This window comes from Aythya marila (genome assembly GCF_965140915.1).
Source record: "Aythya marila genome assembly, chromosome: 2".
NCBI lineage: Eukaryota > Metazoa > Chordata > Aves > Anseriformes > Anatidae > Aythya > Aythya marila.
The window spans coordinates 7,445,122-7,461,086 of NC_139043.1; the positions used below are offsets into that span (position 1 = coordinate 7,445,122).

The 15,965-nt window shown below is 43.6% G+C and overlaps 1 protein-coding gene across 13 annotated transcripts in view; it reads right to left on the reverse strand.

Annotated features, from left to right (window-relative positions):
* KMT2C (lysine methyltransferase 2C) overlaps positions 1 to 15,965 on the reverse strand; it is a 195,648-nt gene that overhangs the window by 141,393 nt on the left and 38,290 nt on the right. For all 13 annotated transcript variants that reach the window (XM_082753717.1, XM_082753715.1, XM_082753716.1 and 10 more), the window contains one exon: positions 7,905 to 7,993. In XM_082753717.1, coding sequence (XP_082609843.1) covers positions 7,905 to 7,993 — 89 coding nt within the window. The remainder of the gene's footprint in view (positions 1 to 7,904; positions 7,994 to 15,965) is intronic.

Genomic DNA, 15,965 nt, shown 5'->3' on the forward strand with positions numbered 1-15,965 from the left:
CTGCAAGCCACCTGGGGAAGTCCACAGCAAGATAAGGCAACATACGTGCGGACTGCTATGGCAACAGGGCAAAGAAAAGACACCAACAGATCCAAAAGCTGGGTTGTTTGTATTGGAGGGAGGGGTTGGGTGTTCATCTTTGTTTGTTTTTCAACATTAGGAACTGTTTTCCAAGTCAAAACCTGAAAATAATGTCAAAAAAAATCTCCTTTCAAATCTTGTGAGACTATTCTGTACATAGTACTCCTGAGGGGGAAGGGAGGGGAATATCAAAACAGCTGCCATAAACATAAAATAAAAACCCTACTGCTGTTTAGATGCGACGAGGTGGTTGTTTAACCAATTTACTGGTTGCTGTCAGACCTACTTGTAATTTGGCAGCCAACAAAGCACGTGCTAGGAGCTTTGCAAAACCCCCAATACGAGCAGAAAGCGTTCCAGGCTGGAAAACACCAGTACCACCGCGTACAGCCGGGGCATTCCAGGGGTCTCAGCTGCTGCTCACTGAGATGTCTTCTGCAGGAGGGAATAAAAAGTTCTTAACTAGCAGATGCAATTGTTATCTTTGCACAAAAAGGGGCACTGCTGCTGCAGATAATGCCAAACGGGACCAAGGGCTGTGCACAGCCTTGTAGGGGGCTGGGGAAATACCAGCAACATCAAAACACTCCCATTTTCGGCAGGGGAAACAAAGGAAGAAAACAGGTCAGTGCAACAACATGGAAAGAAATCCTAACAAAGGATGTAAATGATGAATTTACACACGGAGATGGTTGCCAATAGCTCCTGGCACTACCTGCTTCTACCTAAACTTCACTGAGTTTGTGGCCATACATTCTGCTACTAAAATCATAATTGGGGGTTAAAGGGACAAAAGCAGACTGAAGTTTGAGTGTGCCAGTAATGGCCAACACATGAACCAATCCTCCAGAGACAGAGGGAAACATTCTGCATCTAAAGTCAGCATTGCAAAATTCACTCCACAATATCATGTACAACCATCAGAAGTACTTTTTTCCCAAGTGATGCACATGCTGTATTTGAAGACCTCTACATATCCCTCTTCCCCCTATTTGAAAGGAGGTAAAGCACTGCGATGTCTACGACAGTCATGACACATGGAGACAAGAAGAAAGCCCACATTTATTCTTTCGTCCATTTCAGTGTGGATGTTAACTCTTCATTCAAACAGACTTTTTATAGAGGAAAAAAAAACCACCTCTGTGCAAATTTTGTACCTGTTATAAAATGAAAATAAGGCTTTTGGTGTATGACTGTCTAAGCTAATTGATGTCATTACACACATGACACATATTCTGGTTAACCAGCTACCAGGGATCTGGGACTGAGGCAAGCAAGAAGTGAAATTCAACAGAATTCATCTGATCATTTTTCCATGATTTTATTTTCGGGTCTTTTTGAAACCCACTCAGATTTTCCATGCCTGCTGCAACCAGTAGCAATGAATTTGGTAATTTAAGGACATGCTGAGTGCAAGTGCACCTACCTGTATGCTCTGACCATGACCTGATGTCCCTTAAGTTTTGAGTTACCAAACAAAATGAATCATCGTTCCCTGTTCATCTTCTCTGTATCAGTCATCATTTTGCAGGACCCTATTAAATTCTTCTCAATCCCACAATTTCAGGCTGAAGTCTTTCAGCCTTAACCGCTCCCTGCACAGAAACTATTATTTACTTCTCGTCATACTTATTGGCCTTCCCTGGACTTTCCCAACTACCGCTCATCCTTACTGGAGAAGGGGAAGCACAAGAGCATGCAGCAATCATCAATACGCAGTCATGCCACAGATTTATACAGCAACCGTTAAAACTACAAAATAAAGAAAAGAAAACCACACACTGATGGTTGTTTCCCCTTATTCCTTTGCACCAGTAATTCTTAGTATTTGATTTGCTCCTCCAAAGTACAAAAGCTGCTGCAATTCTCAGCAGAACACCAGCACTGCCTTGCTACTGCGCTGCTACTCAGGTAGCAACAGGTATTTTGAGAGCCAATTTTTGTTTATACAACATCAGGGTGGTAATTTTCCACTCCATGTTATTTTATATGTGTTACTTGTGAATTTGGATTTAGATTAGGTGTTTGGAAGAAATTCTTCACTGTGAGGGTGGTGAGGGCCTGTCCCAGGCTGCCCAGAGGAGCTGTGGCTGCCCCATCCCTGGCAGTGCCCAAGGCCAGGCTGGATGGGGCTGGGGGCAGCCTGGGCTGCTGGGAGGGGGCCCTGCCCATGGCAGGGGGTGGGATTAGATGGGCTTTGAGGTCCCTTCCAACCCAAACCACACTGTGATCCTGTGAATTTAAGATTCATTCCATTTTCCAATGGTCCTTCTTCAGTGCTCTGCATTTTCTTTGGTATTTCTTTTATTACCCTGAATAAATTTTTATCACCAGCTCCTTTTTGCTCTTTTTGTACTTGATCTAGACAAAGGCTATCAGGGCACATCCTTCTATGGCTCCAGAGTCACCGTGCAGATTTTAATTAGGACTGAAATCTAAATCTCTCTAACATTTTTTCTACCAAACTGGAGTCAGCCTCGACACGTTTTTCCAAAAAATGACACAGATCTACACCAAACAGCACCATTTCTAGTGATTCTGTGTAAGGAGTGTATGACACACAAGATACATGATGCTATGGCAAAATAACGACCAGGAACTTCAACACAAATTCCCCTATTATATTACTAATGGGCCAGCTAAGAAAGGGAAGGTCGAATATGCTGGGTCCCTGAAAACTCCTTCCAAAAAAAATAAAATATGTTTTTTATGTTTAAAAAAAGCATAGTTTGATACATAAAATGGAAAAGCACTATTGAAGAAAAAATAAATAAAGGGTTGCACTTCAGAAATAGCATCCACACTGGAAAATTAAGTGAGATGAGAATTTGTTTTAAAAAAACAGACTCCACCTACTGCAAAACAGAGGCACAGACACCTGAGGTATCAGTCAGATGGGAAAAAAAAATAATCTAAATTTTCTAAATGGCCCATTTTAAGTGTGTATGACAATAATGTTATTATCCACTAAGACAGTAATAATTTAAAGGAAAGCATAAAAATTTCCTGTTGCATCTGGTTTCCTTATTCCATATAAATTACCAGAATAAGAAGAAAAATCAGAAGATGCTTAGAACACCAAGATCCTTCTGTTCTGCCCGTTTTTCCAGTGCCTGGGCAGGTAGGAGAAAGATGCACCGTAAAGAGGCAACTACTCATTTTTAATGAGTACACATAATATTAATTGCCTACAAACATATCTAAGTGCATTTTTAAGCACATACTTGTCACAAATATTTATGGATCCATTTAATCTATAGATAGTATCTTCAGTAGTGTCAATTCTTCCCTTCGTTAGGTTTAGAAGTGCTAGGCAGTACAGTGATGAAGCCTAAGCAGCTGTCTGAAAAGCACAAGGTGGATTTCAAAATCTCTTCGTTAACAGGCTGATGAGAGCTTTTCCCATCGATTTACCCAAACCAGGACTTCCTCAGATGTAGTTTACTTTTTCTTAGTGGGAGGCTCTGCTCAGTATGGTTTGTACTGCTACAGAAGATGATGGGTAAGATACTGCAAGAAGCCGTTCAGGCTGCTTCAGAGTTCATGAGATTCTGAATTTGCCCAAAACTCTCTGGCATCTTCTACAAGGATGCCTTTCCTTCACCAAGAAAGGTCTGGTTCTGGTACTTCTGTCCTTTGTCCAGGGACAAAAGACAAAGATTTACCTTCAGGAAGTTCATGTGAAGCCCAACAAGAAAGCAACCGGGCAGGCAACGTCCCTGGCTCTGATGATGAGGTTACTGAGGATGATAATAGAAGCATTGATAAAACAATCTGGATTGCTTTATGCATTATCACTTCTGAAGTCACCAAATACCAATGGGAAGCAAGGGTTTGTTATTAAGGGTAATTTATTCTAAGGATTGCTTGATGTGGTGCAGATAGTAAACAGAATATTCAACGGATTTACTACGAGTTTCCCAAGAGACTCAGAAGTTAAAATAAACTTACTTCATTGCACTTCTCCCAAATCAGAGCCTGAATCCCAGCATTTTTATGTGACACAAAGGCAGGAAGAATTACAGACTCTACGAGGAGTTGGATATTTTACAAGTGTTCTCAAAAAGGAGAGGGAATAATAAAAGAATTCAGTTTCAGTGAATTTAAATGCAGGACCCAGAAAACGCCAAGCACAGAAATTTGCTGAAACTAATAGAAGATGGCAAAAAAACTGAACCAAGTGTTCATTAATACCAAAGGGCCTCCAAAACTACAGAAAACTTCCCAGGACATAGCTGTTATGTTACTTCTTTCTGTAGATCAGCAATTTTGTATCTGTATATATGCGTGTGCACGGAGAAGCACAATGATTTCCAGACTTAGCGTGCCTTTTTCTGTTTTTGGGGGGCCAAGAGGAGCAGAACAAGAGGACACACAGTAGAACACCGTATTCCAAAATGAAGGGTGTTTTACTGAGAGCTAGGAAGGTGGAAGGTGTTGATGGGTCAAAGGTGTTGACAGAAGAGGCAACTGGCACAAAAACCCAGAAGAAATATAAATAAATATTTATTTATTATTATTTTTCTTTTTTCTTTATGGTGTAGGTGGCAGAGCCGTGGCCCAGGCAGCCCAGAGGCTGTGGGGTCTCCTCCTTGGAGAGCTCCAAAAGCCGCCTGGCCATGGGCCTGGGCACCCCGCTCGGGGTGGCCCTGCTGGGGCAGGGGTTGGGATGGAGGGACCCCGAGGTGCTGCCAGCCTCACCAGGCTGTGATTCTGTGGGTGCTAAAATGATGTGAAGAGGGATGAGTAAGCTCAGTATCGGCCAGATAGTGAAATACAAGTGGAAAGTCACTGGTGGGAACCATGGTGAAGAAAAGTGGGAGTTAGGAACAGACAACTGATCTGAAACAGCTGGAAAGGGTTGTGAATTCATGAAATAAAATAGTCAGAAAAGGAATAAGCCAAGAAATCAGCCAGAGAGACAGGGCTAGCAGGTAAAGGGAAGAAGTCTATGCTGAAGTTGACAAGAACCTGAAAGTCTATTGGTTCAGTGCAAGCAGTTTTTGTCTTGTTTGCTTGGTTGTTGTGTGTTTATTGTTTGTTCGTTTGTTTAAGGAAAAAGTGGACTTAGCTCCAAGTAGGTCTTTTCCCAAACCTCCCTCCTCTTTCCATCTTTAGGAATTCTGTGATTGTTTACAAGAAAGTGAACATGGCAGAAACATTTGGCAGAAAATGGGCACGGCTCAGAAATCGCTCAGTTGGCTGGGCTAACAAACCATGCTGAAACCATCAGGGAACACGCCTTCCCCTGCCTTAGTTCTAATTCTGCCTCTTTGTACACACAACACAGAATTTTGTTCAGGGCAACTCATTTCCTCTGCTCTAATTGAAGTCACTGCACCCTACCATTATTGAGGAGTCGCTTCAGGAAGGATTTTAGCCAGAAAACACCTCTTTAGGCCAGGTGGGAATCATTTTAATATTTTATTAAAATAGCGCTTCAAAAAGGGGAACCAGTAATGCTAGACTCCAGAAATAATTAAAAACAAACAAACACACAAAATCCTGACTATTCTCCGCACACAAAACAAACAATGGAAAAGCAGCTAGAAATACAGAGGCAAAATATGTCAGAAGTTGCACATCAAGAGGATTTTATGTTCAAGTGATCTCATTCTGAGTTTTATGATATTACTGTATTATGCTTTGGTTGCCAACTACTACACCGAATTGCTGGCAAGCCCACCGTTCACACAAAAACAAAATACAAGGCCTTTTTAGTCAGAGTAGGAATTCCCAAACTGGACCACAAATACACTTCAGCCTGAGTAACACAAACTGGGATTTCTCCTTCCCCCACACTTCACTACTGACACAGCTCAACTTGGAAAACTTTCAGAAGCAGCACCCTTTCCAATTAATATAATTAAAACTCTATCTATCTGGTGTTCAGCTTTTCATTGTGATTGTGTCTCAATCATATTGCTCAGAGTGACAATGGGATTTCAGAACTACGTATTCCTACATGTGAGACATGTGCATGGATCTCTGTTGAGAATCTTTGTTAATAATGAAATGTAAAGCCAAAAATCCCTACTTATCACCAAAATCCTGAATCACTGGTATATCATCAGTTGTTTAGCTGGAATTACTTGTGGGTGACTTTTATTTTGTTTTAGTTTGCTTGTTCATTGGGAGGAGATGTTTAAATATATTTAAGATCTACTGAACTTACCACTTACAACCACACTTTCTGTCCACTTTCTGATTTTCATGAAGCTGTTTCTACCACAAGGGATAGGAAGAACAATGAATGGAACAGAGGACGCATTTAGAACCAGTCTTCCTCTACCCTGCTCTGTTTTTCTACAGGCAAAAACCTGCTACCACTTACTTAATTTCAACTTTAATAACTGGTAATTACCTACTTGTAGAAGCTGGAAGAGACCATCCAGGTTCACTACCACCAGTAGCTTATTACCAGGAGCAGAACAACAACTGGCAGAAGAACACGATGAAATGCTCTTGTGCTCAGCTTTCATCTAGACTCTCTCCACAAACCATTAACAACACTTAAATTCAACAGAAGTTGTGACTAAACACTCGTGCCGCTCCCAAAAGCGTACAGTCTTGGGTAAAAAGCCTTCTCAAACCTGTTCACAGCATCTACCAAGGAAGAAGCAAGAGACCAGCACGTACAGCCAAAAGCTCATCCTCCATCCACTTGAAGATTTCAGCCTCAGCTTTAACCACTCCAGCCCTATTCCTGTACAGCGTACACAAAACCTTGCTGCAAAAATGGCTCTTTTGAGGTCCTCTACTTGTTCTCCCCATAAACCCACACCAAGTGCAGGCTTTCATCTTCGCATTTAAAGACTTCACAACTCTGTCTGCTTTACTTACCAGCTATAATTGACAACTCCTGCAACTCAGCTGGCATTTCCATGCAACTGCCTCCCTGACCGCCAGCTTCTGCTGTTAGCGTGTCTGTGCTTTCTTCCACTTTGCTCATTACACATATAGGGCTACCTAATTAAATTTATAATCCCTTATGTCTCGATGAATTTTTAAGCTTTATTTCTGTCAAAATCTACAAACTTCCGCCAATTGGCCGTGGCTTCATCCCTCCTGGCAGGTTTCATCCTGCTACATATATTCAGTCCCCGGTTAAAAGCAGGCAAATGGCTACAGACGTGTGCCTGGCAAAGACATGACAGTTCTTCACCACGGCCTTTATCTTGCGAGTTAGCTCATCTGCTCGTCTCTTTAGACTCTTAACCTGCCAGCACAGACTTCACAACCCGCTACAGCACTGCTCGATCCAGTACAATCCAAGCTCTCCAATAACTGGAGCGTTTGAGTACCACCAGAACAAATATTTACAAAAGCAGGAACCGATTCTTATCTCGTTTCCTCAGCAGCAGTAGGAAGCGTTAACATTAGGTTATCCCAGTTACCCCGCTGGAATATAATCTGAATTAGTTAGCTGAGTTAGCTCAGAATTAGTTAGCTGATTACAGGTCTGTTAGTAATACTGCATTTTGGCAGCTATTCTAAAAATAACAGCTTCAGAGGTTTTATTTGTTTCATACAAACTTAAAAAACAAAACAAGAGCAAACAAACAACAACAACAACAAACAGTCACTACATAACTACAACATGGGAAGCATCCCCACTAGACTACTTAAAAGCACTAAGTTCAAAAAGCCTTCATTAATATATGTTTAAATAATGTATTTTTTTTTTTTTTTAGTATCTGCCCAAATGTATGTCTCAGACTTCAAAATTAAATAAATACTTGTCTACCAAAGGCCCGCTTAATTAAATGGATTTCCGAGAGAGAAGCAATAACCAGAGAGCACCGCTGCCACATTCTCATTACCTGTTTCCACAGTGTTTTCTGTTTCTGCTGCCTCCAAACCATCCATACTGTCTTCATCCTCCACTGCAGTTTTTCCTCTACTCCGAGGCCTGCAAACACAAGACGAGAGAATTGTTTTTAAGCTGATAGGACTCTTTAATTTTTATTTTTAAGTTCATCCAGGATCTAATTAATTCCATTTTGGAGGGATAATCGTCAGCACCAAACTGTAGAACGTTTAAGCCAAGCAGGGATTTGAGTCTTGTACAGATCAAGGTTCCTCCCCTTTCTTCCTGTTTTAGGGAACGATCTCAAACAATGCACACTTCACCCAGCAGCTGGCCCCTTAAGTTTCCTGATTATTTATTACAAGAAATATTCTCTCAAACTTCTGATCAAAAAAATACATATTATAAAATGATAATATTTAATATGAGTGTGCTGCTTGCTCCACATTTTTTCATTACATACGAGGTATCTGCAGAGATAACAGAGAACAACCCAAATCTGGCCAGTAGTCACATGTGCAATAAAATAGACACTACTTCATTCAGAGCATCCTGAGGAATAAAAACTATAGAATAACAACAAGGCTAAAGCAATTGAATTGAACCATGTATTATTTTCAGTGAAATAAATATTTTGACGCCGAAAATCAAATGTTATGAGAGATGGCTGTGTGTTCCCACAGTAAAGAAGTCGTCACGTGAGGAGAGCACGTGGAAACTAAACTACCTGGCAGCTCCATTTCCGTTTCAATCAAGGCCTGACGGGGAGCAGGCAGGTTTGCATCCCGGATTTCAGCCTTTTTTCCCCTGCCTGCCTCTCCGGCAAGAGCGGCGGTGGGCTGTCGCGAAGCCCGAGCATCCAGATTCCCAGCTGTTCGGCAGCCCATTTGAAAGGGAGCCAGGCGCTTGGCACCTCGCCTCCCGAATTTTCAGGCTACTTGGCGAGCTGCCTGGCACGCCGACAGAAAGCCTGGGAGACCCTGGGAGCTTCTGAGTCCAAGTACGCAAATTCGGAGAGCTTTGGGGCAGCTCAGTGCTTCCAAAGCCCCCCGAGCTCCAAGGCAACCGGTCAGCAGCCAGCCTGCCCTCAATCCAGGTGTCCCCCCCGGGGAAATGACCCCGGCACCGAAACCCTTTTGCTTCCTCTTTCAGGGATTCTGAAAAGTTTGCTTTTAAGTTCTGCATTGGGAGATTTGTTTTTTGAAGTGATTCAAATGTTCCAAAAACCGTGTTTCCTTTTTTTTTTTTGCACAGTCTGTTAAAACACTGCGACCTAGCAAAAGTATTAGCTCACAACTAGATCTGCTAAACTGGCTACAAAATACACTCTGGGATCAAATACGATCCCAGAAAAATATACAAGGGATATCTGGGATCAAATATGATGCCATGCACGGAGCTGGGACTGACGATCATCTTCTGGGCCTACACTTGGTGTTCTCCTGCTAAGCAAGGGGCCCTGCCTGGTATTACTGAAGAAGAAATCCTTTTAAACTGTGTTGGGAGCCCTTTTGCCTCTGTGAAGGAGGAAAAGAAGAATTAAAGTGCAGCTAAAACCAGAGCCTGAAACAAGGAGCGAGGGGAAAGAGGAAAGTGAGAAGAGGCTGAGGACAGGACTTCGCTGCTTGGCACTGTGAGATTTGTTCCAACAAAGCCAAAAAATGCAGGAGCAAGGTTAACCCTCGGGACACACGGTTACCTTTCTCCTTGCTGGGTTATCCAGAGGCAGAGACAGCCCTCCAGAATAAAGATTTAGGTTTCTTGTGTTCCTTTACAACAGCCCGAGGCGTCAGCCAGCCCTGCACGGAGAAGGCAGGGAGGCTGAGACACCTCGCTCGCCGCAGCAACGCCGCCAGGCTCTGCCAAACGCACCCAGCTGAGGACAGGGATTATTTCTAAATCCCATCCCCATTATTCCTCCACCAGCCAGCCCTCTGCATCACCGAGGTACACGTTTGGACTACAACAGGATCACTTTTAAACCAGCACAAGCCGAAACGACAGTCCTGCTTTCTTCCCAAGTACCCCCTTCCGGTCATCTCCGACATCTTTTTTGGCGAAAGCCCCCAAATCTTGAGGTCTCTTCCAACCTAGACAATTCTGTGATTCTGTGAAATAGTGGAAGATGACTGCTTGCACTTATTTAATAATTCACATCTGGGTTTAGGCTTGCCATTACAGCCACATGTAACGTACGAAACGCTGAAGTGCCTCACAAAGCTCTTTTAAACACTTTGCTTAAACAAGAGCAGCCTTCACTCCCCGATGTCCCCACCGTATTTTCACAACCTATTTAACACTGAGGAGAAGCAGAGGTTTCAATTAATTAAACGTAATTGCTTCTCTCCAGCACAAGGTAGAACCACGCCTGGACTTTTCTTGCCATCCCCTCCCCTCCCCACCAGCGTTTTCCTAAAAGCCCTCACAACATCGGGTAAGTTTGGAATAGAGAACTGGAAGAAATGCTGGGTTGTATCAACTTATTTTCTGTCAGGTGCATTCGTTTCACAATTACATGAGATTTTACAGCCTAAAAATTCAGGTTTGCTATAGAGAAAAATAATTCACGTCCCAAATGTGGGCAACGCAGGCTGTACTGGCAACTCTCCTTCAACATTTCCACGGGAAATGCCATTTGGAAAGGCTGTCTCGTGCACCTCACTGCTACAGTCAACATCTGCAGTAACAACAGATTGTTTGATGTCATTTTTATTCATTTTATAGATTTAATAAAGGCTGTGACAGCTTTGCTTAACACTAGATTTTCCTCTGACAATCCCAGTGACTTTATTTATTTATTTATTTTTCTATTTACTTACTGCACTCTCCTTTAAATGAAGTGGAAAAGCCAACGGTGGGGATATTCTGCTCTTGGGACTCGACTCTTTGAGTTACCAATAGGACTAAGACCTAAACCTGCTCTCACCAGACAGTTTTCTAGAAAGCTTTGCCTTTTGGACTGCAAATTAGCCCAAACCTGGTTAGTTAATGAGCACGCAGAGGAGTGATGCACCCATCGCTGTGCATCCTCCACCAAACCCAGCACCTCTAACACCAGACCAGTCCCCAAGCAAAGCCTCATCCCAAACACCACTGTAATAGGAACAGCAGTGGGACAAATTTGGGTAGCTCTGGGGTTTTCCAGCATATATTCCAAAGTCCCAAACTTCCTTACTAGCAGGGCACGGCACACCACACCTCTACCCATCACCGCAGGATCCAAAGCCCCCGAGCAGTGGCCATGTGAGGCATGGATGAGCCACGTCCCACCCCGGTACGGACTGGGAACAAAATGTACAGGCAGAGCCCGGCTGATGGAGACGAGGAGCACACAACAATAAATCTGGGGCAGTACAATAGGCAGTGGGCTTGGCACACAGGCTGAGCCGCTGCCAAGCTGCCCGCGACTGGCGTTCTCGCTTGCCTTTTCCTACAACAGAGTGCGATTTAGAAGGAAAAAAACAAAACCACGGCTATTGATGTTTAAATGAAGGGATCCACTGTGAGAAACGCAGCGTCTTCAAGCAGTCAGCATTTCGTGAAACGAAGTCAACAAGAGAAAAAAAAATTACTTTTTTTTTTTAAATGTATATAGGACTCCAGTTGAATTTAATTACTGTCTACAATAATTTTATTCGTATTTATAGAACATTGAGTCATTTATCAAAACCCTCCGCGACCTGCTCCAAAATTTGTCATCAGTTAGCTCTCTTGGCTAATGCCTTTCATTAATCTCCATCTTTAAATACATCATAGTAAATACGATTCTTGCGAGCAACTAATTACATTTAGCCCACAGGACAAAAAAAAAAAAAACAGCAAAAAAAAAAATCCCAGCAAAACCTGCTGCAGGGCTCAGCAGGTCATTAGCTGGCCTGTTTGCAGCAGGCAAAAACCTGAGAGGTTGCTTCCAAGCTTGGTCTTTTCAGTCATACAGCAACATCTCCAAGCATCGAAGGGGCTTCTGCTGAAGTGCATGGAAAGGGTCGTGGATGCACAATGCTAGGATAAAATAGAAAAGTGTCTTTTTTTTTTTTTTTTTTTTTTTTTTTGGTGGTTGGTGGTTGTTTTTTGTTTGTTTTGTTTTGAAATGCATGGCGTTTTTTGCAGTGTACTTCCCCCCTTCTCCCCTGGAAGCCTGCAGAGCTACTGCTGGCACCAAGCACAATACAGGTCAGAAGGACGCCGTGGCTCTTACTCATTCTTTCCTTCCAGTCACCGGTAACGAGGCCGTGGGCCAGCATCTCCTGGAACCACGTGAAATAATCGAAGAAGCCACTCTGCTTCGGGTTTTGTCGCTGCCAGGCTGCCTGTTTCTGACCGCCCAGAAGTTACAGCCAGACAAGAGTTTCTGCAAGTTCTCCCTAAGCTGCTACCAACAAAATCAGACGATAATTTCAAAGCATGGTCTGAACAAATTGATTTACTAGTCCAGCAGATTTGTCACAGCTCACCAGGTGTTCATACGAACTGTCCCAGAGCTTCGCCCTCTTTCTCCAGTGCCCTGAGTTGTCTGGGGAGGAATCAGCTCCCCTCCTACGCTTTGCGAGGTGCTGAGTGCAATGCTGAACACAGAGAAGAGGACCAATAACCTTAAAAAGCGGTGTAACATCTGGGACACGGTAACATCCTAAAGCAGCACAGATGTCTTGTTAAATGAACATCTGGCCGCAGCCTTACCCTGGAAGACAGCAGAGGCACGCTGCATAAAAAGGCTCCATCGGTGCTGCAGCCAGCAGGGCTGGCGACAAGCCGGTGTCCACACGACATTTCCTCGCCTGAAAGCTGTCCCCATCCTCTCAAGAATCCTTTCCAGGTGTGCAGAAGCACCGTTCCTGGTGTTTCTGAGCAGTAAATCATGAGCACAGCTGCAGAAATTCAGCACCGGAGCAGCTAAGGTTCAGCTGCCACCCCCGTGTGAAGGGAATCACAGCAAGCAAGAAGCAGCTCCTGGAAATATCTGAAAGGAAACTTTTTTCCCCTCTCTGAATGCTACTCATCAATGCAGTCTTTACTGCTCCTAAGAGTTGAGGAAATTGAGCATCTCACCCCGTTCTTTCGCATATTATAAAAAAGATCTTGGTATTTCCCTTCTTCCTACTTATTTCTTACACTGGAGATGTATACATGAACAGCAAAAGGGCCTTGATGGATGGAAACGAGGAGCAACAGAAACCTCCTGATTGATGCAAGGTGACAAAGCTGACCTTTCAGAAATAGGAGTGAGAGACTAGAAACAGGTTTTGTTTAACATCTGTGGAAACAGAGTTATTACAATCTCATTACAGAACTTGCTCAACCTTCAACTTAATTAATAAGAGATCTCAAAAATATACTTTATTTCCTATTAGCCTCCTGGTACAACCAAAGACAAGTATGCATCTTAATACTTCCAATTTATACAGCGTGATGATCTTTTCAAAAACTCTCCATCAAAGGGAGGCTGCATTTCAAACCAAAATATTGCAACTTCCCATCTTGCAAACCCCTTGATCAGTTACAACTGCACAGCCACCGCTCACCCGTTTTATAAAGTAGCGTGAAACACCTGAAATAAAAAGAAAGTACTTAAGAAAATACATAGCCTTTGAGATCACAGATGTCTGAGAAAAAACATAAAAAGAACGCGGACTCCAGTCCACGAGTGCTGATTCTTATCTGCACTTTTCTAGTGCTCTCCTGTGAAAGAGTCGCCAAAGATTTCCTACGCCTCTCAGAAATGCAAATAAAGAGTTTTTCAAAGATCACTTGTAGCAAATGTTGCAGTTGCATCTTGGCTTTTATTCTAGAGTACGGTCACAGTTTACAAAAGTTAACACAAGGAAAAAAATGACTGGCGAAGGCAGAGCTCAAAGAAAAAAGTATTTCCTGAGACAGGTTGGGAGTAAAATATTACACGTGTAGGAACTTGCATTGAGAGGTGGGATGAATCAGCACTTTTACCTACAGGTGAAGTTTGGTTTCCTCTGTTTTCAGCTGCAACTGCTCCTGCAGTTCATTCCCTTCCTACACGAGCCCCCAGCCCTGCCTTGGGAAGGCTGCTGCACGATGGCACCGCTCTGGCCACGGTGATGTCTTCAGCGCCTTCCCTGCTCCTCCCTGCGGGTACGGTTGCTCAGTTTGAGTCTGGAACTGTTTGAGCAGACGAAGACCAAGCTCCCCTAGCTGAAACAGACCCTTACACCAACCAGACCGTGACATCTCCTTCCCAACTTGTCACCCCATTTTGGGAGCATCCTCGGGGCAGAGAGAGAGGCACAGCTGGGAACGGCTGAACCAAGAAGATTCCTGATTGACAGAAGCTGCAGGCAAATAAAATAATGATCCTTTCACACCAGCCCACAAAGTATTTGTGGAGTCACAGCTCAGCCAGTGACAGAAATACCGAAATACTGAAGCTGGGGCTACTACACAGCTCTTTGTGGTATCAGTACGTGAGGATCCTGAGTCTGGTGTGCAAAGCACCCAGGCAGGCTGCCTGGCCCACGGCTTTGGGCTCTTCAGACTTGGAGACATTTGGAATAAATGAGTGAGAAACCACCTGAGAGGCTTCCAGGTCTAATTTTCAAATTGCCTCGAGACATCTATCAGCTCCGTAAACTGAAATTACTGTTAATCAAATACCTGTCCTGGTATCTCAGCAATATACACTATCACATGCTACAGATTGATTTGTCCAAAACCTACATCCACGTCGATAGATGCTCTCCCTGGCTGCCTTGCAGCTTTATAGTGTTTGTTCTCTGCCATAAAACGCATTATATCCAGAGTCATAATACCCATTATGCCCAGTTGAGGAATAATTATAATGCAAAGAGAACCTGATGCAATTATGACCTTCCGATCCATTACAGATTTACATTTTTGCACAAAGAGCATCCTTTACACATGTTACCAATGCACTCAGCCTTATTCACTATGAAAACGATGCAGAACAACATACCACAATTTAAATATTTGCACTCTGTTTTAAAACCTTTTCTAGAACCAAATCTGACAAACGTTCAGGAGCACCAGCAGCCACAGGTAGAGCTGTGCGAGTCTTTTCTGCCTCTGTGTCTCCACCTGCCTCCAGCCATGGTGACGGCTGCTGGCTGGAGGAACCCTAAGAACGTAGTGGGAGGCTCTGCCATGAGCTTTATCACGACCACTGGATATTTTCACGTGGGTTTGGTGTTGTTTGGAGGGGGCTTGTTTTAGTTTTATTGGCAGAGAGTGATTTCAACTAACAGACAACTGTAAAGCTGAGAGACGACTCGGACCATCAAACCCAGAAATCTACCCTCTGCAGGAGTTTGCTGGTGCCCCATCAGGAGCACTGTGCCTGTCCACACTTCTTCCTTTGTCTAAAGTCAACAAAACTGCATCAAAATATGTTACCGCTTCAAACACTGTCTCTTCTTGACTGGTAGCATAAGTGTTGCACTTGCAGCAGAAGACAAGATGGATTTCTCCATGACGACGGCTACGGGAAGTTTTAACTTCGCCAATCTTGTGACAGACCCGATGCCAAAAATTCTTAGCCGCAGCAGGGCCAAGCTCTTGTCTTTGCTGTGAACGCAGAACCCTCCAGCTACTCCCTGCCACCACTTGCCTGCTGCTCTGGCCTCAGCGGAGGTGCCAACGCGACGGTAAGGACAGCAATCCTCCTCGCCGGGGATTTCAGCAGCTCGTACGTAAAATTCAACAGCTCTGAGTCATCGTGCGGGAGAAGCAGCTGCCAAGTATCTGGAACTTTGTGCAAGTTTTGGTCTCCTGGAACAGCTTTGTGTAGTTTTAGCAGCATTAACTATGAGTTGTTCTCAAAGATTTCCTTCTGACACTGACCGAGTCTTACTACAGGAACACTGTGCAGGTATTTTTATGGTGTATACGCAGGAAGGGCAGGTGCAGACCGTGCTGGGATACTCAAAATGGATGCAAATACTGACCTCTTACCTATTATTTCCAACTCTGTAGGACAAACTAAACGCCATTCACATGGCATCATTCTGACAGATTTCCAGATCCTAATGAGATTGCCCCAGTCAACTCCAAACACCTCATGCTTTCCCCTTGAATAAAGTTCAGTGTC